General features: G+C 43.7%; 1 protein-coding gene across 4 annotated transcripts in view; it reads right to left on the reverse strand.

The window, feature by feature from the left end:
* LOC145408474 (uncharacterized) overlaps window positions 1-26,700 on the reverse strand; it is a 398,402-nt gene that overhangs the window by 14,468 nt on the left and 357,234 nt on the right. For all 4 annotated transcript variants that reach the window (XM_080279207.1, XM_080279208.1, XM_080279206.1 and 1 more), the window contains 4 exons: window positions 13,921-14,002; window positions 11,463-11,609; window positions 4,707-4,762; window positions 2,831-2,962 (listed from right to left, as the gene is read on the reverse strand). In XM_080279207.1, coding sequence (XP_080135333.1) covers window positions 2,831-2,962; window positions 4,707-4,762; window positions 11,463-11,609; window positions 13,921-14,002 — 417 coding nt within the window. The remainder of the gene's footprint in view (window positions 1-2,830; window positions 2,963-4,706; window positions 4,763-11,462; window positions 11,610-13,920; window positions 14,003-26,700) is intronic.

Raw genomic sequence — 26,700 nt, forward strand, 5'->3', positions numbered from 1 at the left:
TTGAAAGCAGTGATAAGAAACAGGGAAGTGAGCATGGAAGTGAAAAAGTTACTACATGACAGTACAGTATTGTGATACCAACTCTAACGTATGGAAGTGAAGCCTGGACGTTGTTGGAAGGACACAAGTCAAGAGTGAGAGCAGTGGAAATGAGTTATTTAAGAGGAGCCTGTGGAGTCACATGGAGAGACAGGCTGACGAATGAGGATATAAAGGAGCGTTGTGGTGTGGATGTGGATGTGATAGGAAGCGTTATGAGGAACACACTGAGGTGGTTTGGCCATGTGGAGAGAATGGAGGGTGAAAGACTGACGAAGAGAGTGTATGTGAGTGAGGTGGAGGGGGGAAGAGGGAGAGGGAGGCCGAGGATGAGATGGAGGGATGGGGTGGAGAGGTATATGAGAGAGGGGTGTGTGAATTGGGAGCAGGGCAGTGAAATGGCAGGGGACAGGGCGGCTTGGAGGCGATTTGTTTGTGGCCACCCCAAATGGGAGTGAGGCGTCTGGCAATAGATAGATAGATAGATGTACCTAGGAGGAAAATAAGGAAGCTGTAAAACCAATTAGTAAGTGATGTCTTCCATAGCGAGATAAGAGTGGTGGCTGAACAGGGAGCTGTAGACAGAGGCGTTAATGAACAGTACAGAGTCCTCAAGAACAATCTCTTGAGAGTTACTGATTAACATGCGGTTGGACAAGAGGACCACCAAGACATAAAGTAACTTGGTGGTGGGATGAGGGTGTAGAAGCTGCAGTTAAGGAGAAAAGAAGGCTTTCCAGGAATGGAAGAAGGGTGGTAGCAAGGAGGAATACTTGGCTGCCATGCGTACGGCTAGATGAGAGGCATACAGGACGAGGTCTGAGTCACAGAGACTTTTCCTTGATAACCTAAACCATGGGGAAAGGAAAAATATGAATATTTAAGGTGGCAAATCAGATGAAAAAGGATAATTGGGATATTATAGGTGAGCAGTGTGGAAAGAATGATGAAGGAAGGGGTAGTGGTGAACAGTGAGGATATTACAGATGCATGGAGAGAGCATTATAGACGCTTGTTGAATGAGGAGTTTGACTGGGACAGGGAGGGTTTGGAGCCAGCAGATCCAGTGTTTAGCCCTTGGCCTTTGATTGATGCTGCTACTGTGAGTGAGGCAATAGGCAGGATGAAGGTGGGGAAGGCACCAGGTGTGTTTGGGTTGACTACCGAAATGTTGAAGGCCTCTGGAGATATAAGAATGAGGTTAGTCACTGACCTGATAAATATGATTATTTATGAAAGTGTTGTCCCAGATGATGGGTTGAAGAGTGTAATTGTAAATGTGTATAAAGGGAAGGGTGATGCCCTGGAAAGAGGAAATTATAGAGGTATAAAGCTTTTAGATCAAATAATGGAGAGTTTTAGAAGGTATGATTAGAGAAAGAGTGAATAGTGATGAGATGCAGTTTGGGTTTATGCCAGGCAGGGGGACCACTGATGCCATATTCATTGTTTGACAGCGTCAGGAAAAATATATTGGTAGGAGAAGGGATCTGTATTTTGTTTTTGCTGACTTGGAAAAGGCCTTTGACAGAGTCCCTAGAGAGGTGGTGAAGTGGGCAATGAGAAAGCTTGGCTTGGAGGAGTGGCCGGTTAGGGTGGTTATGGCTATGTATGTGGGTGCTTGCACCCAGGTAAGAGTGAATGGAGATTTTGAGTGATGAGTTTTCCGTGAATGTTGGTGTGCATCAGGGGTCAGTTTTGAGTCCCATGTTGTTTATCATGGTACTTGAAGCCCTCTCATGTGACTTTAGAAATGGACTCCCGTGGGAGATGTTGTATGCTGATGATTTGGTGTTGATTGCTGAGAACGAAAGGGAGGTGGAGGAAAGGTTTAGGAAGTGAAGAGATGGTATGGGGCACAAGGGCTTAAGGGTAAATGCAGATAAAACAAATGTGATGATATCTAGGGTTGGTGGTGGTACTGTCAAAGACGATGGAGAGTGGCCATGTGCAGTTTGCCACACGGGCGTGGGAAGTAATTCTATCTTGTGCAGTGTTTGTGATAAATGGGTACACAAGAGATGTAGTGGTATCAGAGGTAGACTGCAAGATAATGCTGATTTTATATGTACGGCTTGTCGGGGAGAGCAGGTGGAGATTGTCAGGCGTTGAAGGATTGAACTTGCTGGTGAACCTCTTGACTGTGTGGAAGAGTTTTGTTATTTGGGAGACATGTGTGCTGGAGGTGTGGCTAGGGTGAGAAGTGGTTGGAAGAAGTTCAGGGAGCTCTTGCCTCTTCTGACATTGAGAGGGCTCTCCCTACGTGCTAAGGGGTCTTTGTATGCAGCATGTGTTAGGAGTGTAATGCTGTATGGTAGTGAGACCTGGGCAGTAAAGGAGGAGGATATTCGCCGGCTCAGACGTACAGAAATGACAATGATTAGGTGGATGTGTAGTGCGTCCCTGCGTGCAAGGTCTGGGGGGGCTGGGTTTACGATGGAAGAGTTGAGAGGTAGGATGGGACTGGAGTGTATTGGTGTTGTGATGAGGAGAGGTAGATTGAGATGGTTTCGACATGTGGAGAGGATGGGGGATGATAATTGGGTGAGGAAGGTGAGAAGTGTTAATATTGGGGGTGGGGTTATGAGAGGCAGACCGAGAAAGACATGGGACGAGGTCATTAAGTGTGACCTCAGGGTTAAGGGACTGAAAAGGGAGGCTGCAATGGATCATGCAGCATGGAAAGCCGCCATCAGGTGACCAAGGCCGACGCATGCAGGCATGTTGGAGCCTTTAAAAACGAAACGATACTACTGTGCACAAAATAATGTTAAAATGAGTGTATGTTTACCTTGTGAGTGTGCTGAGTGTTAAGGTCCTGGAGGGCACACATATGCTTCTCATGCTGAACGTCCAACTTATTGCGCCATTCGCCCTCCAGCTGTTCCATCTCAGCCGAGTGGGCTCGACTCACTTCCTCACGCTATAAGGGTACCCAGTGTTAAGAAAATATAACAACACTGGTAACAGCCAGTCTTATATTACCCTTTGTGATACTGGAAACTGTGCTAACATAGTCCAAAACACTTAAGAGCAGGTGACTGGCCTATGCCCCTCCAAACACTCTGGCTACCTCTTGGTGCTTCAAATCACTGTATAAAGTACATGGCCATTACCTCAATGGGTTCTTTACACAACCAGACCACCAGGAACACATTTTCTCTAATTATACAAACAATTTTTTTTTTTCTGGTAATTTGAGTTCAGGTGATGATGATGATGATGATGATGATGATGATATTAATAAGCAAATAACTGTGAGATCCACATACAAAGGACATCTTGGTGTCACCTGGGAGCCCTCAAGAGGGGATGACAATGACAAAACAACCTCAAGGACACTCAGCACTCACACACCTCTTATACAGGCACTTTTTTTATTTATGTTGACATTCGAGTTATCTGACTGGTACTCAACTCACCGAAAAATGACAATATTACGATGATGATAATATCAATATCTGGGAATAAAATGTTGAATAGTTTGAGGTACAGTAGCTGTAATATGCCATGCCCAAATACCCTGCTCTGTAAAGATGCTTACAAGTACAGTGGTAAGAGAGTATGCTGGGAATCATAATTTACAGTAGTAGCAGAGCAACTCCAGGCTGTCTGACCAAGCACACCCATTCACTGCAAGCAGTTACCCCTGCGGGGCCATTCCATGCAGTGAACCAATATTGCCTTCCTGTGGACAAAGCCTCATCACTGTGAGGTGTGGGGAAGAGTGTAGAGGTTTGGTACCAAGATGGATGCCGTATTTGTGTCTCCACCCAGTTAACACTTAACAGGGGCACTATAGTACCATAACAGGCTCTAAATCACCCTATTATTAGGTTATATGGTTACCACCCAGTGTTGTAAATGGTTTCCTGGTTACAGGAAACCATTAGGCTTGTCATTTTGTGAAAAGTCACCTAATGATGAAGTAGGTAACACAACATCAAATGAGTGGATGATGATCATCACCACCTACCCTAATAATTTAATTTACTACAATGATTCAGTCTTTATTCCGCTGGTACTATCAGATTAAAGGTAATATCAGAGTAAACATTTTTTCAGCTTACTGAATTATTAGGGAAACTCAAGCAACTTCAATATGATGTTACATTTTATAATTCACTCGATATTTATGAATTTGTGCATATAAAATACTCCATACTGCTGAGTGGTGGTTTGTGTGGAATGTTTAAAGTCATTTCTTCTTCTTCTTTTTTTTAACATTTGGATGGTGTGTAAAATGACTGTGGCCCATTTCACTGCTCAGGCTACACTATTTGACAATGCTCTTACTTCTATGCCTTATCATTCTTTGCCTTTGTGTCAGGATCCTAATTTACCTATCCTCTTAGATAAGAACTAGGACTGGGATGATGATGTGGTAGGTATAGACAGTTGTATTCACTTGAATGAGCTTGGTCTTTCTTCCAACATGATTAACAATTCATGGTTGCATGAAATTAGAGGAGTCAAGCATTTTGGGCATGCAAGAATTCCTGGTTACTAGCCAAACTGATCCTCCAACATGAATAAATCTGGTCATCAGGTAAAGGAGGTTAGGGTTCTTTGTTATTTTAGAACAAATGCACTCCACTGGTATAGCTTAAACGTATAAGGATGGGATGGTTGAAGGATTTGTTTGAACAGTATTGTCAACTACCCACCTGTGTCTGTTGGTCTTCAGCAAACTTGGAGAGTTCCTTCCTGTGCTTCTCAAGTGCTGCAAATAAGGGTGTCATTACACACAACCATCACGATATTCCCATTCAGTACTGGTATTACTACTTTAAATCACTGAACAATGTGAGTTCAGATTCAGTAACTTCTCATTAAATGTCACGATATGTCCCTTGAGCTACACAACAGAATCAGCATATTTAACAAATTTTTCCACTTATTATACCCACTCCTGAAAAACAAAAATGTACCCTTCAAAGTTAGTTAGGACGATCATCTACACTTCAATCCTGAGACTAATCTTGATTTAAGGCCACGAAGCTTGGCCTCTTAACAGCAAGACTAATACTAAGCTCCAAGCATGTGAAATGAAAGTTCTAAAGCTAATTCTTGGAGTTACAAGAATGGATAAAATCTGAGAAAAAGAGTTTCACTTGGAGTTGAAAGCATACAGGGCTCTGTGGAGAGGAGGGAACTGTGATGGTTCAGGCACGGAAAGAGAATGGGAGAACAACACTACCCAAGGAGATACAGTAATCCCTCCAACATCCGACGTAATAGGGCCATAGGCAGGTCCGGATACTGGTCCTGTCCAGATATTGGGCACCAGCTTATGGACTTGTACTTATGGACCCTAACTCAGAGAAACACCTATACAACTCCCTCTGGACATGCATAGCACCTATTTAACCCGCCCTGTCCTGTCGACGTATGGGTACGTTGCAACGATTTGCATTTGCCAGTCCCGGTGACGTACCGGTATGCTGTGCAATTGCAAGGTCCCTAATTTGCACAATTTTCAATTTTCCCGCGTGATTTTTCGTACGTATACACGGGACACCTTCCTCTATTCCTCTACAAGATGCCAAGCAGGGACAATGCCTTACACCGCATAACCTCCCCCCTCCCCCTTTCACGCCATTGTCTCGGCAATTCACCTGTTACCAGTGACCTGGCCAGTAAAGATATTCAGGGCCAGAGTGATTCCCCAATCGATGACAATGTGGAGGACAAAGTTTACATAGCATTAGAGGCAGAAACAGTCAGAAATAATGATCAGGTAATGAGGCAAAAAAGGTCAGGTATGGTGATTAGTTAGTGAGTGAAACAATGCTTATAATGCCTATATTACTGCTTGAAAACCAATATACCACATATAAATTCGTACCAAGTAAATAAATAAATACCGTTTATGAGTTGTGTGAAATAGTTACCCTCCCATAGAACTCGTTTTCTTTGGTGCCAGCATGTTAGAAAACCCAGTCAGGTAAGGAGGAACTCCTACCTGGATTGAGTATTTTAAACCTCAGGTGAGTGATTTCTCTATGAATTTTCGATGTTTCTCACCAAAAGCGGAGGTTTTAGCCAAAAAAAAAAAATAATAAAAAATAAAAAAAAAATAATAATAATAATAATAATAATCGAAAATACCTTGGGATTGGGGGATGTCGGAGGTGCGGAAAACCTCGGGATGTGACGGGTTAAGACCCAAATCACACCAATAAGGCACATAAATGACTGAAATAAATGCAAAAGAAGCCTAAAATGAGGGTTTAGAGGTAGGTTCATACAATATTAAACATTCTGGTTACTGGCTCCTGGACTGGTACTTATGGACCCTAACCTAGCCTAATTCAGAAAAACACCTTCCTACTGCACATGCATAGCTCCTAACACCCTATTCACACCAATAAAGGACATTAAAGAGTGAAGTGAAGTGTTTGAGGTAAGTATAGTATGGAAAAAAGTACAGTATGAAACATTCTGCCTACTTACAGCAAGTCCATGGCCATCTCGATGAATAACCGCCTCCTCTCGGACTCTGACAGTAAGAAGGATTTCCTGAAGCACTTCCAGTACACTGTTCATGAAGTCTTGCACTAAACTTAATCAATCGCACTCAGAAGTCCATTCTCTTCACAGTGCGCACTCTTGTCTAACTAATGCTCCATTGTAACTTACTAAGTGTTGCACTCTGCACTTTAACTTTTCCCACTCTTCTAATCATTTTCTAAAGCAAAAACAAACAAGTCTATTTATGTTAAATTTTGTTCCAAATTAGTCTTTTCACTCACAACTGTAAATCCTTAACACAACACACTGTTTGTTTCACTATACAACACTGTAAATTCCTGTGTGGTCTAGTGGAGAAGTTCTTGCTGTTTAATCACTGTCAGAGTCCGAGAGTATCACTGGCAGGTGACCTAGGGGTGCGTCGCTGGGTCGTGGTGATGGCGTACCCACTGCAGACGACTCTGAAGACAGACGCAAACTCACGTCGAGCGGTGATTCCACCGTGGCTGATGTGCTGGGCTGTGGCTCGGAGCATGAGGGCCTGTCTTGGGGAGGCAACGGAGTGGAGCCAGGGCTGGGCACAGCGGGGGTCACGGGCCTGAAAAAACTGTCAATCGTTGATTGACGTAAGGACCGACGATTGATGATTCGCTGCCTGAAAGCACACACTTCCTCCACAAGTCCCAAGGGCCCCATCTCCCTGTCGCAGTCCGGGTGTTCCAGGTAGTCAAGAACGAACTCTAGGTGTTCCCGGAGTGCGCTCAGCTTGGGGATGGCTGGAGTAGTGTCATGCTGAGAGGAGTCTGCATCATCGTTGCCGTCCTTGTCGGAATCTTCAAGCTCAGTACTGACACCTGCAACTGAAGACGCGATCTCGATATCAGACAATGTCTGATACCCAGGATCGCCCTCGTCGTCATCCAACCACTCACGCACATTGTCCACATCAACATCGTCGCCATGCGTACGCAGCCGTGCATGGAAGTCATCCACGTCAAACCCTAGAAAATCGTACTCCACATCCGTTCCGAGAAGCAGACGAGACCAACCATTTTCTAGAGTCTTGACAGGGACTTCCTTCCATACACTGGCCCAGTTGTAGATTGCAGACTTGATGTTGTAGCGGTGAAGGTTTTCCAAAGTCCGCTGGCCTCGCGTGTCCCGTCCCTCCCTGCGCTCGTCCTCGTCCTCGAGAACAACCATCACCTGGTCCAGGAACTTCCGGCGGTATAGGCGCTTTGTTGCCACGATCACTCCTTGGTCCATTGGTTGGATGAGAGCAGTCGTATTAGGTGGCAGAAACATGCACCTAATCCGGCCATTCTCAGCCACCAAGTCCTTGTCGCACGGGTGGGCAGGTGCACTGTCAAGGAGAAGGAGGGCCTTTACCTGGTCGTGCGGGATTCCCAATGTCTTCGTCTGGTAATTGATGACCTCCTTCATGAAGTGGCGGTGGAACCAGTCTTTGAAGATCTGGGCTGTAAACCATGCCTTCAAAGAATGGTACCAGACGACAGGAAGGACATCCATCACCCCACGAAGACACCGAGGCTACTTTGCACGGCCAACAATAACGGGCTTAAGCCGGTGCATGCCGTTAGCATTGGCACAACACAAAGCAGATATCCGTTCCTTGGAGAGCCTGCGGCCAGGTCCACGCTTCTCCGTCTCCTCGGCTAGAGTGTTCGTTGGCAAAGAGCGATAGAATAAACCAGTTTCGTCAGCATTGTAGACTTGACCGAGAGTGAGGCCCTCCCTGTCGATCAAGCCCTTCACCTTGTGCCGAAACTTGTCAACTCCATCCTCGTTAGCGTCCAAAGCTTCGCCATGAGCTTTACGGCTGGTAAGGCCATGCTGTAACTTGAACGCGAAGAGCCAACCCTCGGATGCCTTGAAGTCTAGGGCGTCGTGAAGCCTGGCAAACTTCTCAGCAGCAGCCTTCAGCTCCGTTCCACATACCATCACACCAGCAGCACGTTGCTGTCGATTTCAGTAAACTTGGGAGTAAACATCACCTTCCTCTCCACGTTGCATTTGCTTCTCGACGAGAAGTCAGCCGTGTACTGCATGAGTTTGTCTCGGGATTTCTTGATATCGAACAAAGTAGATCAGGCCAGGTTGAACTCGCGGACGATGCGGGAAGAAGACCACCCCGTATCTACTTTCTCCAATATCTCCCGTTTCTTCTCCAGAGTCAACACCACTCTCTTCCTCTTCTCAGGCGGCGGGGCCATCATCACACACACTAATAGGAGGCCTGAGAGCAGCAGGAGTGCCTGCAGCAGGTAAGGAACCATCACAAAAGCGAGCACGTGGGCAGCCATGACGACGAGCGTGCACTCGCGGTAAGAGACAGGCGGAAAGTGGGGAGGATGAAGCGGCACTCTATAGGACGTCAGAGGAATGACGCGCCACAACAAAGCTGTCCTGTGCCGCGAGTTCAAATTATGGGCAGGAAAAATTAGTCCCCCCCCCCCCCCAAGTTTTCAGACCATTTTGGGAATGTTGGATCCTGGGACGATTATGTCCGGTTAGTGGGGATGTTCGGATATTGGGCGTTCGGATATTAGAGGGATTACTACGACTGGACACCAGAGGATAGTACAGTATACCGCTTGGAAGACCTGGAGTCAGCTGGAAAGATAACATCAAAAATGCAGTGCAAACAAGGGAAGGACAACTGGAGCAAGGGGAGGAACAGCAGCTCTATCAAGACCAGCACTGGTGGAGGAAGTTTGTGAGGCAGGACGACTAACAAGCAAAGGCTTAACTGGTGTCTGGTAAGAAAGTGTAAGTCCTCTTTTTACATTATTTTTGCTTGTAAGTCCACAGTATATCATAAAAAAATGCTGTCTAATAAAGTTCCAGTATCAATAATTCTGACTTGTCAGTTTCCCCAAATTTACAGTACCAGTTGTATGGATTAGTTTCTTGTATTTTGGAGAATGTTTGTACAAAATCTGTAACAGTATACAATATTAAACAGCCCTACAGTAAAAAGGATATATTCTACTTTACTACAGAAAAATAAACCTCAGCATCGTATGAGAATTACAAAACCCAAACAAGTGTAATATTGAAAAATTGATAATGCATGTACTATAAACTAGTAACTGCTACATGTTACGTCCTGCCTTTGAGTTATTGTAGGAAAAGGGTGGTAATTTAGAGGGATGTAAGGCAGAAATGAGGGAGCTAAATGGAAATGTATACAGTATAGGAAAAATATACAGTACCCAGACTCTAAAGAAAAAAGCATGACCATTAAAGGAGAATATGAATAAATAGAAGATGGATGACAGATCATTAGAAGAGAGATGAGACATGAAACCAAGCAATAAATTTAAAAAATAATCTATCCGTCTACGAAGGGTGATCAGAAAGTAATGACAGTTCGTGCTGTAACATGAAAACCTTGAATGATGGGAGGTAGGGGAGCAAGGAGAGTGCAGAGTTGCCTGTCCTTACGAGTTTGAACTTGTCGCCGTATGCCTGACTTTTCTTGTTTTATTGTTGTGAGTGAATGCTTCACTCTTGTTTTTGCTCTCTGGCCAGAAACATGGATTACTCGAAAGAAGGCTGCAGGTTCTACATTTTTACGAGGTGGAAACTGGGAAAGAAAGCAACAGAGATTCGAGGGGAATTATTACAAGTTTATCCAGACACTACTCCTTCCCTGGAAACTGTTTCCCGCTGGATTCGTGCTTTCACAGCAGGAAAAACTGAATTGAAAGATGAACAACGCTCTGGACGCCCCGGACATCCGTGACCGAAGCAACAACTGTCCGTGCACGGTCCATCATTGACGAGGATCCAACTGTAACTCTTAGGTTCTTAGCCTTGGAGCTTGATATCAGTTATGGGAGTGCATATGACATAGTGCATGAACAATTACACCTGAGGAAGAAGTGTTGTCGATGGATACCCCATTTGTTGACTGATGAGCAAAAGGCTGAACGGGTGAGGATTTGTCGTGTCTGGCTTGCTGAATTTGAACCAAATGGTCCAAAACGGTTCTCAGATGTTGCTACTGGAGATGAGTGTTGGATTTCATTCTTCACAACCCGTGACAAGCAGTCAAACATGGTGTGGTTGGGCGATGAAGACCCTCGACCTCAGATTTTGAAGGAAGGATTTCGCGCCGGAAGCGCCTTTTCACCATCTTTTTCAATTCTCAAGGACCAATATGTGTGGATGTGATGCCTGAAAAGTCCACTATCACAGCCCAATACTACACAGACCAGGTCCTTCCACAAGTCTTGGAACACAAGGCCAACACCGCACCAACCCGCCGTCGGTCTCGCCTTTTGCTGCACCCCACAAAGCTCGCCTCACTATGCAGTACCTGGAACAACAAGGTATAACTCTGCTCCCCCACCCACCCTACTCCCCTGACCTGGCTCCCTGTGACTTTTGGTTGTTTCCAAAAATTAAATCTGCCATCGCTGGGAAGCAATTTCATCGCATCCAAGACTTGGCACAGACCGTCAATTCGGAACTCCGAAGTATACCGTCTTCAGAGTACCACGCTTGCTTCATGAAGTGGAGAAAGAGAATGGAACGCTGCATAGAGGTTGGAGGGGAGTACTTTGAAGGAATGTGAGTCATAGTTTGATAGTTCTTCATGCTAATAAAAGTTTATGGACTCACTGTCATTTCTTTCTAATCACCCCTCGTATTTATCACCCAGCTCTTCACTGCCTCATCAGAATCACAGGCATTTAGGCCAAGAAGGACCAACTGGCAACTCCTTAGTGGTATTATGTGAACAACTAACCCGAATGCCCTTTTTGATTTACAATAAATCTTTATGGAGCTACTGTACATTCAGATGAAGTGCCTTAACCCACTATATGACCAAACAGATGAGAATCCGGAGTTCTTTTATCAACTCAGGGATGGGGGTAGACAGGATCCAGAAAAAGAAAAAACATTGCCAAAACATGAACCTAAATCAATCTGCTGTTTGTGCTGCTGCGTGAGGAGATCAAGTGCTTCTTGATGCTGTTGCTGCAGCTTCTTTATCTCCTCCTGGTGCTGCTGCTCCCGGCTGGCAGATGCCTCCTCCGCTCGTCTCAGTGCTGCACTGCTCTCATCTGGAGAAAGAGTGCAGGTTAGTGAACGAGCTAAATAAGTGGTTAAAATGTGAGGGACAGATTGTTACCTGTGCCAAGAAAGTTATGTTTTTGGCTTCATCTGTTTGGCTATCTATCAGTATGTTACCAACATTATAGACAAACCACTTAATGGCACTGCATCAAATATGGAATTAAGATAAGAGAACAAGTCATAAAAATTTACATGAAAAATATCAAAGGTAAAGGTCAAATTAAGAATAATATGAAAGGAGGAGTGTTGTTGCCTTGGAAGGGGCGTGTGTTCCCTGAGTGCTCGTTATGAGACAGAATTCCAGGGGAGATGGAAAAAAACGTCATCTGTCTAAAGTGGTTATAATGAGACCCAGTGCAGTAAACTGGTCCATCTCTCTCTCTCTCTCTCACACACACACACACAATGTCACTTTATACTAGTACTTCTGATCCAACTTCTGGCAGTTCCCATTCTTACCTTCCACTGTTTCAAACTGCATCATCAAAACTTTACATCCTTATGTCATGTTAAATTATAGTGATTTAATTCTTTTCCCCCATGCTTAAATAACCAGTTCTTGGTTTATTCAATACCCCTGTTACTTTCCTTCCTTGTTCTTTGCTTTCCTACAAAATTTCCCTCCTTTTTCCATCCTTCCCACCATTTCATACTTGCACTTTCCTTCCTTGTTCTATTATTTCCTTCATTTCCTGACAGATTTCGTTCTTTCTTCCATCCTTCCCTTCATTTCCTTCCTTCCTTTCATTTCCTTCCTTCCTTCCTTCCCTTCATTTCCTTTCTTCCATCCTTCCCTTCATTTCCTTCCTTCCCTTCATTTCCTTTCTTCCATCCTTCCCTTCATTTCCTTCTTTCTTCTTCCATCCTTCCCATCATTTTCCTCCTTCCTTTTTCCATCCTTCCCTTCATTTCTTTGCTTTCTTCTTCCATCCTTCCCTTCATTTCCTTGTTTCTTCTTCCACCCTTCCCTTCATTTCCTTCCTTCCTTCTTCCATCCTTCCCTTCATTTCCTTTCTTTCCTCTTCCATCCTTCCCTTCATTTCCTTGTTTCTTCTTCCATACTTCCCTTCATTTTCCTCCTTCCTTCTTCCATCCTTCCCTTCATTTCCTTGCTCCCTTCTTCCATCCTTCCCTTCATTTCCTTCTTCCATCCTTCCCTTCATTTCCTTCTTCCATCCTTCCCTTCATTTTCCTCCCTCCTTCTTCCATCCTTCCCTTCATTTCCTTCCTTCCTTCTTCCATCCTTCCCTTCATTTCCTTCCTTCTTCCATCCTTCCTTTCACTTCCCTCTTTCCTTCTCCCATCCTTCACTTCATTTCGTTTCTTCCTTCTTCCATCCTTCCCTTCATTTCCTTCTTTCTTCTTCCATCCTTCCCTTCATTTTCCTCCCTCCTTCCCTTCATTTCCTTCCTTCCTTCTTCCATCCTTCCCTTCATTTCCTTCCTTCTTCCATCCTTCCTTTCACTTCCCTCTTTTCTTCTTCCATCCTTCACTTCATTTCGTTTCTTCCTTCTTCCATCCTTCCCTTCATTTCCTTTCTTCCTTTTTCCATCCTTCCCTTCATTTCCTTGCTTCCTTCTTCCATCCTTCCCTTGTTTCTTCTTCCACCCTTCCCTTCATTTCCTTGCTTCCTTCTTCCATCCTTCCCTACATTTCCACACTTCCTTTCATGTACAGTAGTCACTTTCCTTCCTTGTTTTAATACTTCCTTCACTTCATATTCCATCCTACCATACTGCCACCTTCCTTTCTTGTCTCATCCTTTAGTTCACTGTTCACATTACATACCACATTCTCCCTCCCTGTTCAATCATTTTGTTTATTTCATACTATCATTCTGTTACTGTCAACTTCACTCCTCCATCCATCTTTTCAGTTCACACTCAATACTGCTGCTTTATTTCTTATTCTTTTACTTCCTTCATTACACTATCTATAACTACTGTTTCTTTTACTGTCTTCATCATCCTAGTTACGTCCTTCCTTCTTGCAGCCTTTCTTTCAATTAGGCTGACATCTGAAGGAAATAAAAATTATATAATAATAATGAATGACAACAATAAAAAAAAAACTGTCAGTAGTTGTTGTAGCAATGGTAGTACAGTAATAGTAGGAGGAGGAGGAATTGTAGTAGCAAAAAAATAGAAGTAGTATAAATAAAAATAACAGTCGTAGTAGTAGTAGAAATAACGCTAATACTAATATTAATAATAACAATAATAATAGTCGTAGTGCTAGAAATAATAATAATGGTCATAGTGGTACTAATAGTACCCCTACTACTACTAATATGCTTACCCAAATTAAGTCGCGCCTCAGTAAGTTGTGTGCTAAGTCTAACCACTTCAGCCTTCAGACGGGGAGTGCTGAAGGGGTCATACTGTGGAGAGAAAGGAAAAACTTATTATTTACGGGTTACGGAGAAGAAAATATGTGGGCCATACTGCTGGGAGGAAGAAAAAATGCAAGGGGTCATTGTTTGCTCTCTCTCTCTCTCTCTCTCAAAATGCAGTGACAAAAGACACGATGATGATGATGATGATGATGATGATAAAGAAGGAAGAGAAGGAAGAGGAAAAAGAAGGGGAGGCAGAGGAGGAGGCGAAAAAAAGGCTAGGAAACTGAGTGATGATGATGATGATAATTATAAGGATGAGAAAGACGATGACGACGATAAAGATGTTGATCAGGACCCATAAAAGAAAAAAGAAAAAAAGGAAGAGATATCAGAGGCAAAATACAGAAGTTTGCTATCCGACAAAAAAAAAAAAAAAAAAAAAAGTTACAGTTGATGAGATACTGATGGAAAGAACGTGAGGGAAAGGAAGTGTGTGTGTGTGTGTGTGTGTGTGTGTGTGTGTGTGTGTGTGTGTGTGTGTGTGTGTGTGCTTACATGAACAGATGCGTACAGTAAAGAGGCACATGCAAAAGAGAACCAGTTTATGTGCGTGCGGGTGTGTGTAGATTAATGTGGGCGTGAGTGTGAATGCGCATATAGGCATGAAGAAGTGCACATGTGGTGGATCTGTGTGTGTGTGTGTGTGTGTGTGTGCATGTGCGTACAAATATTGGTATGTGTAAGTCTGAGGCAGTCATGTAGAGTTACGGTCACTCATATTTTAAACGTTTGGGGAAGTTTACACCACACACACACACAAAGCAAATCTGTGAACTTTTAATTCCGCCAGACACAGGGCTCTCATAGGCTGAAAACTGTCTGACCAGATTATAAAATAAAGTTTATCCGTCTTAAGGAATCTTAATCCATTCAGCTCTATGACGTCCCTCTTCAACTGAATATTTGTACAGCTTGGTAAAGGCAAAATAAATAAACAGATAAATAAATACCAAATAAATAAAAACGCGGGATGTAAAGTCAGTGTTGCAAATTCGATGCAGTAATAAAACACAAACTTTGCCCGTGTTATTTGGACTGGAAATCTGATTCGCTCTTAACCTAGGATTGGTCAATGCTTTCCTAATATCGTCGTCTTTTGCAACAACACCCACTTGCACATCATCATCCCAAAATACGCATTAGAGGTATGTGAAGGAGGAGAGGGGGGAGGGACAGATAACCGGGTGGAGGACGAGGGGGGGGGAAGGAGGGGGTTTAGGTGAGTGAGGAATCGTGATGAAGAGAAAATGAAGGTGGGGGAAAAGAGGGTGAAGGAGGGAGGAATGGCGCTAATGACGACAGGATGAGGAAGGAAAGGGATAAGGAGATGGAGGAGAAAATGTGATGGAAAGGGCAAGGGAAGCGAAAGGGGAGGGGGAATGAGAGAGAGGGAAGGGAGATGATAAGGGATGGAGAGGGGGAGGGAAGACGGGGTGGAGGGGAGACGAGGAGAGAGTGTCAATTTAGGAAAAGCTTTCGGGGGAGGGGGAGATGGGGAGGGAGGAGGGGGGAGACAGGGCAGGGAGGTGGTAACATAAAGGAGGGGGAAGGTTGGAGAAGGGAGGGGGGGATGATACGTTGTGGGAGTAGGGGCGGGGTCCTTAACTCGCTTTTGGTGTAGGATGCAAGCGAAGGACACTACACAGACCATCCTTTGCACGCATAAAAGTCCTAGATATTGAAATACTGAGTCAGGCGTGGAAATAGTGGTTGGAATAGCGTATGATAATATGATGATAGGATTAGTGCTGAGGCGAAGGATGCAAATATGGTTATGTGTTGGTTCAGCCTTAGTTTGGGTTAGGATTAGGTTACGTCAAGACAGGCTTGGGTGGGGTTCTAAGGTGCGTCGGGTTAGGTTAGGTTGCACTGGGTCACGCTGCATTAGGTTAGGCCTGGTTAGGTTACGTTAGGTTAGGTGAGGTGAGATAAGTTTAGGGTAGGGTAGGGTAGGGTAGGGTAGGGTAGGGTAGGGTAGGGTAGGGTAGGGTACGGTAAGGCAGAATAGGGTAGGACAGGATGGGACAGGGTAAGGTAGGGTAGGTTAGATCAGGTTAGGCAGGGTCAGGTTAAGATATAATCATCTAGGTTAAACTATACTAGGTTAGGGTGATCTGGCCTGGGCTAGGTTAGACAAGGTAAACAAGAGTTTCAATACGCCCCCCCCCTTTTTTTTTTTTTTTAATTCAACACAAAACCAAAAATCCCCTTACTACACCCAATAAAGAAAGGTGGGGTTACTGTAATCAACGTCGTCTGTCTGTCTCAGTTATTACAATTATCAGCTGTTAGCCTTGAGCCTTTTCTTTTCATTATTTATTTATTTATTCTGGCATGTTTTTGGTGGATAAACGGTGGAACGTTTTATCTGGTGAATCATATATAGCGTTTATAGCGAAGATGTCTGGTGGTCTAGTGGTCCAAGGTGCCATTCGGGGTTGGGTCTGACAAACGGCACATTGATTCGAATCCCTAAAAGGCGACTGGGGCTTTTCAATCAGGTAATCCCACCAAGGGCGTAGGCGGGTCACCTGTCCTCAATGTTCTCAGGACCCTAACACTCCCCCCCCCCTCTTCTCTGTCTGTCTGTCTCTCCCCCCCCCCCTCAAAACACACTGATTATATATACAGGCAGAGAAACAACTACCTTTCCAGTTCCACATGAAGACACTATACAACTGGCGAAATACAGTGAAAACCCAGTCTCTGCCAGTGCGTATTTCAGATGGTTTGACTTTTCCGCTATGTATTAGTCGAACTCTGGGAAGACACGTACTGAAATCTTCTCAGTACAAAATCTCAACTTTCAACCTCGTCTCATTAGCTTTCAGGTTGTCTATAACTACCTATCATTCCTTTATTTAGCTTTCAATAATGCTTTTTTTTTTTTTCCCCCTCAGCTTTCAGGCTGACTATTACTACCTATTACTCCCTTCTTTTGCTTTCAGTACTGCCTCTTTTTTTTTTTTTTTTTTTTTTTTTTAAGACAGCCTATAACTATTATTCGCTTATTTATCTTTCGGTGCTGCTTTTTTCATCTCATTAGCTTTACGTCTATAACCATCAATCCCTTATTTAGCTTTCAGTATTGCCTCCCACTACCTATTATCTCCCTTCTTCACGTGCCTCCTACGCAGACACTGGTGCCGTATTCATGAACTATCTTAAGCCTTAGTTATGTATACGAGTACTTGAAAATTTGCTTATCCCCCCTGATACAGCCACCGAGCACATCACATACCGAATGAAGAGACAATAATACAGTAAGAAAAGAAGAGAAAACAAAACGATCCGTGATAAGGTGAAGAATTGCTTATCGTAAAAAATAAATGAATGGTTAGGATCTTTTATAACTACAACTCCTGGCCAACCAGCTGGTTAAAAGGAGTCCTACGCCCTCATCCTACGAAAGTCCTTCTATATGATCAACTAGCATATTTTTTATCAATGTCTTGCAGCTTCCTTGTATGTGGCTATTGTCTGTGCTTAAGATTCTCTCTCTCACACACACACACACACACACACTCATTCGTCTGGAGCAAATAATCTATCTTTTTTTTTTTTTTTTTTTTTTTATAATGCGAGGAAGAAGGAACCAAAGGCCATGAGCCCGCAGTAACAGTTCCCTCCAAGAGAAAAACAAAATACAATAGAGAGCCAAATTCAAGATCCGATCATTTTGAGATGCCTGGACACACTGCGTTTGAAAGACTGGAGATCATAGGCAGGAGGAAATACAGACAGAGGGAGACAGTTCCAGAGCTGACCTGTTGCATGAATGAAAGACTGGGAGTAACGGTTAACTCTTGCATTAGAGAGTTGGACAGAAAAGGGATGAGAGTTTGCTGCCAGACGGGTGCTACGCGCCCGTCGTAGAGGTGGAGGAATGCAAGCAGACAGTTCAGAGGAGCAGTGACCATTAAAGTAGCGATAGAAAAGAGATAAAGATGCAACAGTGCGGCGAAGAGACAGAGGTTGAAGGGAGTCAGTAAGAGGAGGAGAGTTAATGAGACGAAAAGCCTTTGACTCCACCCTATTGAGAAGAGCTGTATGTGGGGAGCCTCCCCATACATGAGAGTTGTACTCACACAGGGGCGGATAAAACCCTGTATAGAGTCAACAATTGTGCAGGGGTAAAGAAAGAGCGGAGTCGGCTTAGCACACCCAATCTCTTGGAAGCAGATTTTACAAGAGATGTAATATGATCTTTCCAAGATAAGTCCCGAGTAAATGAAGCCCCAAGCATGTTCAAGGATGATGCAGGATTAATCTGAATATTATTAAACATTAGTGGGTATACCTGTGGAAGATTTTGTCGGGTTGATAGGTGTAAGAACTGAGTCTTAGAAGCATTAAAGACAACCATATTATTTTTACCCCAGTCAGAGATATGAGCCAAGTCAGACATTAGGTGTGCCATAGCCTCATCCCTTGTTTCTTGAAGTAACTGTTGAGATGGGCGTTGCGGGAACCGAATGGAAAGGTGAAGGGTGGAGTCATCAGCGTATGAGTGGATAGGGTTAGATGTACAGCTTAGAAGATCATTGATGAATAAAAGGAAGAGAGTTGGTGATAGGACAGAGCCCTGAGGAACACAACTGTTGATAGATCTAGGAGAAGAACGATGGCCGTCTACGACAGCAGCTATAGAACGACCAGAAAGGAAGCTAGCGATGAAGGTACAGATAGAAGGATAGAAACCGTAGGAGGGCAGTTTGGAAATTAAAGATTTATGCCAGACTCGATCGAAAGCCTTTGAGATGTCAAGTGCAATGGCAAAGCTTTCGCCAAAGTCCCGAAAGGAGGATGACCAGGAGTCTGAAAGGTAGGTGAGAAGATCGCCAGTGGAGCGTCCCCTGACGGAACCCATACTGACGATCGGAAAGAAGGTTGTGATAGGAAAGATGCCTTAAAATTTTTTTTATTAAGAATTGACTCGAAAACTTTTGAAATACAGGACGTTAAAGCAATTGGACGATAGTTGGAGGGTTGGGAGTGGTCACCCTTCTTTGGGACTGGCTGAATGAGAGCAAACTTCCAGCCAGAAGGAAAGGTACAAGTTGACAGACAAAGGCGAAATAGTTTGCCTAGCAGGGTGTAAGCACAGAAGCACAGTTTTTGAGAACAACAGGAGGGACCCCATCAGGCCCATATGCCTTGTTAGTACTGAGGCCAGTAATGGCAGAAAATACATCAACTGAAGAAATTTTAATGTCAGCCATGAGGAAGTCAGAGGGGGGAAGTGATGGAGGAACAGCACCGGAATCGTCTAAGGTGGAATTGGAGGAGAAAGTCTGTGCGAAGAGATCTGCTTTATCAGTAGAAGAAATAGCTACAGAACCATCAGAGTAGAAAAGAGGAGGGAAGGATGATGAGGTAAAGTTGTTAGAAAGATTTTTGGCAAGGTGCCAGAAGGAGCGGGAAGAATTCGAGTTGGAGAGTTGAGAGCATTTAGTATGGATGAAATTATTTTTAGTAGCGCGAAGAACAGACTTAGCACGATTCCGGGCAGAAACGTAAAGATTATGTGATTCAGGGGTGGGTTGGCTCCGGTGCCTTTTGTAGGCCTTCTCCTTGTTGCGGACAGCATTAGAACAAGCGTGATTAAACCAAGGCTTTCTTGCGTTAGTCAAAGGATATGAGAAAGGAATGTATGCTTCCATGCCCGAGAGAATAACCTCCGTAATGCGCAAGGCACACTCAGATGGCTCACGGCCATGGAAGCAATAATCATTCCAGGGAAAATCAAAGAAGTACTGCCTGAGGGCCTCCCAGTCCGCAGCTCCAAAATGCCAGAGACGACGTTTCCCTGGAGGGTCCGCAGGCCGTACTGGAGCGATAGGACAGGTTAAGGTAATGAGGTTGTGATCGGAGGAGCCCAACGGAGAGAAAAGATTAACAGAGTAAGCAGAAGGATTAGTTGTGAGGAAGAGGTCAAGTATGTTGGAGCTCTCTCCAAGGCGGTCAGGGATACGGGTAGGGTGCTGTACAAGCTGCTCTAGGTCATTAAGGATAGAAAAGATGTAGGCTTGTTCACCAGGTGGATCCATTGCCAGACGCCTTAATCCCGTAAGGGGCTGCCACAAACAAATCGCCTCCATGTCGTCGTTCAGTTCCCCGCCATTTCACTGCCCTGCTCCCAGCTCACACCCCCCTCTCTCATATACCTCTCCACTCCATCCCCTCCATGTCATCCTTGGCCTCTCCCTCCCTCGCCCCCCCTCCCCCTCACTCACATAGGCTACACTCTCCTCGTCAGTCTCTCACTCTCCATCCTCTCCACATGGCCATACCACCTCAATGTGTTTCTCCTAAAGCTTCCTATCACATCCACATCCACACCACAACGATCCTTCACAATAATAATCAATGAACACAATTTAAGTCTGACTCTCTCTCAATTTCAGAAATTTTATTCATGTCCCTTGTCTTAATGGCCTACTTTATTTATAATTATTAACTACAATTTTTCTTTATCATTTATCATTGCTTTGTGGTTTGCTTATACCGAGTCTGCGCTTGTGTGTGCTAAAAATTTATCTTTATCTTGGTAAATTTCAAAGTCTTTATCAGTGTCTGCTTGTCAATCGCAATAGTTTACCTTCTCTATATTTTCAAAAACTTTAATCAACTATAGTCCTTTTACGCTAAGTTGGCCCAGGATTTTCGTTCTCTTGCGATATCTTTCACACAGCTCAGTACTGGAAAAAGACAGCATTACGGTTCTACATCCTCTTCACAGCACTTCTTCGTAACTAGCATCATATTCTTGCGCTAATCTACTGGTATAACTCAGCATTCAAGATGGAGAGATGACAGTTTTAGGCCAAGTTAGAGTAAAAGGATGTAGGCCCTTAGGTTTTTATCCCCATCTTGCAGTGTTTTTTTTTATGCAGTGCTATTGCTTAAGTTAAACAATCTGTTTTTGTTAATTGCATAGTTGTTTTATTACCTGGGTTTTGCCTCACAGTCTTTTATATCCGTCTTCAATAATACTTAATTGTTTATTTTTTTATCGCCTCCTTGCGGCTTCTTTGTATGGAGCTGCAGAATGTGTAGGATATGTGTCTATTTTATTTCACATTTTATTACATCTAAATTCGTTATTGCATTATTATTCCTGTCTACTTTGCTTTCTTTCCTTCCTTCGTTTTTTTTTTTCCTTCCTTTGTTCTTTTTTTTTCCACACCTCATCTCGCCACCTTGATCTCGGTATTTCTCTCCTTCTCCACCCAATCGTTATTTTTCCTGCTTTCTTTTTTTTCTACTTTCCTCATTTAATTTCGCCACCTTGATCTCAGTCTTCTCTCCTCCTCCCAAACCTTAACAAAATCAATTCAGAGCAATCAGAAATCTATCAAGGCTCTCCCACGTCCCATCCCATCTTAGAGAAGTCCTTTTACACCTTTACTTAACTAACTCATTCTTAGTCCGAAGCATCCCAGCAGCCCCCCCTCCTCTCTCACACACACACACACACACACACTTCATTAATCTGTCTGGCTCAAAAATACTTCTCTTATAATCATTGAACACAATTTTATTTTGACTCTCTCTCTCAGTTGCTAGGCCGCACCTGTTCTTTACCAAGGTGACTTTTGCATCCACTCACACTTAGTCACGATACCCCCCCCCCTTTCCCCTCCCACATTACCCCCTTCCCCTTCCCCCTCTTAACCCCCTCCTTCCCTCTTTCACCTATTACCTCCCTCCCCCTACCTTCCTACACCCTCGCCCCCCTGCCTCCCCCATCCCCTTACACCCTGACCCCCCCCTTCCCCATCCCCTACACTTAGTCATTTCATCCCGCCAGGTTTTCTCCTCTATCCCTCTTGTTATCTGGTTGTCCTTCCCCCTCCTCTCTCTCTCTCTCTCTACTCCTCCTCATACCCTCTCTACACCTTTCCTACCTGCCTATACCTTGCCTCCTTCCCTACACACTACCCTGCCTAAGCACCTAACCTCACCTTCGTCTGAAATCTCATTCATATTTCATTACGTTCCTGTATTTTTTTTTCTGTGGCAGTTGTAGCAGTAACAACAATACTAATAATAATAATAACAATAATCCAAAGCCAGCCAGACAAAAATAAACCAAGCCATCCACTGACATAAATGAATAACAGAGATTGTTTTCAAATTCCATACTATCATCTTTCCCTCAATCTGTATCTCATTATTCACTTATTGTAACCTGACCTTAAGCACTCCAGGCGCCTTGTGGTCTAGTGGTCTGAGGGCCCTGGTTGCAGTGCCGGCCTTGTTATGTGCGTGGGTGCTCTCAATCAGATGTGTGGACGGTGATTTTCTTTTTCGTTTATTTCTTTTTCCTTAAGTAGTACCATTAAGGAGAGTAAGCTGGAAATATACTCTTAAATGTACTCGATTCCACAAGCCTAGCCCCGGGATCCTACACCTCCAAGCGTTAGGTGGGACTGGATGTCACAATTTAGGTTTATTTGTACAATCCCTTCTCACACTCTCCGGATCTCGTTTTCCTGACTGCTACAATGTCACTTCTTCAAACTTCCTTTACTCTCTCTCCCTTATCTTCCTCACCTTCACCTCTAACCTCTCACCCTTGTCAACACCTCTGCATACTTTCATCTCATCCATCACCCCTTCACCTATATTTTTTCACCCTTCACTGATCCCCCCCTTCTCTCTCTACTACTATTACTACTACAAATATTACTCACATTACTCCCCTCACCTGTCCACACCCCTACCCTCCTTTTCATCATCCAAACTTACCTAGATACCCCTCAACCCCACCTTACCTAAAGTCCTACCCTCATCTCACCTGCACTTGTCCCCTTCCCCTCACCTTACCCCTCCCTCCCCTCCCCTCACCTCCACCTACGAGTATCCCCCTTCCTCCCCTCACCTTCCCTGCACCTATCCCCCTCCCTCCCCTCACCTATCCTCCTCCCTCCCCTCACCCATACCCATCCCTCCCCTCCTCTTACTTGCACCTATCCCTCTCCCTCCCCTCACCTCCCCTTACTTGCAACTATCCCCCTCCCTCACCTACCCACACCCTAACCTTAACCCCTCCCCTATCCACACCCTACCCTTGCAACACATCATGACTGGTGGCTTTTGGAGTGGCGTGAAACACAGATGGATGGACGCCTGAGAGTCACTTTTATTTGTGTCTCGAAATTGTAAAGTGTTTAAGTGAGGTTTATATATACATGGTTCTGTGTGTGTGTGTGTGTGTGTGTGTGTGTGTGTGTGTGTGTGTGTAAAATAATGATACACACACACACACAAGCAATGGATTTTAGAGTAAGGCAGATAGAAGGCTGAGTTGACGTCTTGAATATTACAAATCGTCTTGCAAGGAAAGTATTACCTAAAACAGAAATCTTAGAGAAGGAAAGGAGAATATGTGATGTGATATGCTTAGGAGGCTCAAAATATATTTATTTTTAGATTCTGAATAAGTGTAAATACTCCTACGATGATGATAAGTATAGTTGAAGTACCATGTCTATCTCTATTTTATATTTATTTTTATCTACCTACCCATTTATCTATTTACCTATCCATGTATCTGTTAATCAATCAGCCTACCTATCTATCTACCTACCTGTCCATGTATCATTTGTCTATCTATTTATCTACCTATCCATGTATGTACGTATGCATCTATCTATCTATCCATCTATCTATCGTCTGGAGGTAAACTAATTAAAAAGAAAAAAGGTGATCAGATTGAGGAGGTTGTAGGATAAAGGAAACGTCGATTTGATAAACAGACAGACAGACAGACAGATAGATAGATACAGATAGATATAATTGATGGGCAAACAAATACAAACAGGTAATTGGATACTAACATTAGATAAACAAACAGACAGAGATAGATAGATATTCAGGTAGACAGGACGACAAACATAAGGTAAACGTACATTCACTTATAGAAACTGACAGAAACTTAAATAGGTAGACAGATAGACAGACATGCAGACACACATACATGAGATAGACCTATACGTACAAATAGAAAGACATACGAACAGACAAATAGACAAACAGATAGACACACAACCCGGATAATGCGATTCTACCCTAGGCCTACCCTCCTTAGCAGGTTCCTAAAGAGAGTGGCATCATAAATACAGGAGATAGCATCGTGTTCTCCTAAAAGGGGGAGGGTCGGGAGAATTAATGAATGGGGAGCTAATAGCCTCTGGAAATGGTATCTTGTTAGGGGATTATTGTTTTTTTTTTTCATTTTTAATTGTTTCTTTTATGTCTCTTCTGTATTCCCTGCTACCAGTCAGTCTGTCGGTCCATTTCGTCAATATAAATTTACTTTTAGTTTTAAATAGTTCTTTCTGTAAATTAGAGAGAGAGAGAGAGAGAGAGAGAGAGAGAGAGAGAGAGAGAGAGAGAGAGAGAGAGAGAGAGAGAGAGAGAGAGAGAGAGAGAGAGAGAGAGAGAGAGGTTCTTCATAAAAAAGTATGAAACAAACTAGAGATTGGAGGGAAAAAAAAAAAAAGTTCCTTATATAAAGAAATAAAGATGAAAACACAGATCCAAAATCTTCAAATGTGAACAAGGTAATTTAAGATAAACCCCAAATTAATAAAAACAAAGAAATAAAGAAACAACATACATACATACATAAACACAAATGCTCATGAACAGGTTACGCCTATCGTAGAAGAGATAAGAGATAAACAACTATGGTAACAGAGAGGCGGCCCAGAGATGGAGTGAGAGGATGAGGCACAAGGGGGACCAGAGGGAGGTGTGAAAGTGTATGTATACGTGTGTATGTATGTATGTGTTTTTTGTATGTGTGTGTATTTATGTATGTATGGATGGATGGATGGATGTATTTGTATGTATGGTTTGGGTAAAGAAGGCTGACAAATCGATAATTCTGAGTGGAGAAAGCTGTGAAGTATGATAATGATGATGATGACGGTACACAATATGATGAAAAGTTTGGGAGAGTGTGCATATGGCAGAGAGAGAGAGAGAGAGAGAGAGAGAGAGAGAGAGAGAGTATAAGTGTGAAGGTATTATTGCTCGCGTAGTGTACAGTAAGTGTAAAGGAGCAATGATAAGAAAATTAGTGGGAAGATAGGATGTGAGAAGAGAATAGGGGTGAGAATAAGGTATAAGGAAAGAGATACGGTAAGATGAGGCTAAGATAACATGTGTGAGGATGAGAGGAGGATGAGGCTTGGGTAAGCGAAGGTACAGGGACAGTATTAGGGTATGGGTAGGGTATGAAGGTGGGTATAAGGTATCAGGGTGTCAGGTATAGGGCGTGGGAGGCCTTAAAATTGAACAGATGACTCAAGGCTTTGGTCTGAGAGGGTGATATTAAGTGGAATTATTTCAGCCCACACATACTGTCTCATCTTTCAGCTCTCTTTCTCTCCCACTCTCTTTGTTTCTCTCTCTCACACCATCCTCCTTTCTCAATCTCACTCTCTGTTTTACCATCCTGTTTCTCTCTCTCTCTCTCTCTGCTCTACCATCCTGCTTTTTCTATTCTTATAGCCAGTAAATCTTCCTTTTTATATCATGGCTGAACAACATTGAAAGGCCCTCAAGGTTTATAAGATCTATGTATCAATATTCCTCGAACTCCAGCCACCTTCTGATCTTCCTCATCTCAACTCCAATCTTCCCTCAACCAATATTCAATCCCAAACACTTTTATGCATCCCAGCCAATCAATAACAATGCATTAATGTCCTAACCAATCCTACTATATACTCCTCCTGTATATTCATTCAGCATTTACTACCAAAGCATCCCAATCCTCTCACCAACAGCACCCAAATCATCTCAGCTTCTCAATCCACGCTCCTCTCTGCCTTAGTTATCATCATCATCGCCACCACCACCATCCTTATCATTATCATTACCATGATCCCCATCCTCCTTCTCACCATCATCATCCCAACGCATCCCTTCTTTTTCAGTCCTCTCAGCATCCAACCCAGGCTTCTCTCCCTGCTATCATCATCATCATCATCACCACCACCATCACCCTCCTCTTCCTCAATCCTTCCCTTCTTATTTAATCCTCACAGCATCCAATCCAGCCTCCTCTCCTACTCTCTCTGCCTCCAGCCTCCTCTCTCCCTACCCAACCTATCACCCAATCCTGCCTTATCCGGGGCCAAGAGAGGCACGGCATACGCCCTCTCTAAAGCCGCTCCACCCTTGTCTGGCTACGGGCAACACGCTATAGACAGGATAGCAGCCATTAGCAACAGAAGTGGGGAGAAAAAAAAAAAAAAAACGTAAAAATCAACAAAACAATTACAACAAACACAAGCTAAACCTGATAAGGAGAAAGAACACAAACAGGTGTGTGTGTGTGTGTGTGTGTGTGTGTGTGTGTGTGTGTGTGTGTGTGTGTGTGTGTGTGTGTGTGTGTGTGTGTGTGTGTGTGTGTGTGTGTGTGTGTGTGTGTGTGTGTGTGTGTGTGTGTGTGTGTGTGTGTGTGTGTGTGTGAAATGTGACGTGTGCATGGGTATGGCAGTGTAAAAAGTGGTGGCAAATGATGTGGCTATGCAGTGTGGTAGCGAGGGTATGGTAGTATGTGGTGTGGCAGTATGTGGTGTGGTAGTGTGTGGTGTGGCAGTGTGTGGTGTGGCAGTATGAGGTGTGGCAGTATGTGGTGTGACAGCGTGTGGTGTGGC

This window comes from Coenobita brevimanus, chromosome 77 (genome assembly GCF_032717465.1).
Source record: "Coenobita brevimanus isolate Jiangsu-jjx chromosome 77, ASM3271746v2, whole genome shotgun sequence".
Lineage (NCBI taxonomy): Eukaryota > Metazoa > Arthropoda > Malacostraca > Decapoda > Coenobitidae > Coenobita > Coenobita brevimanus.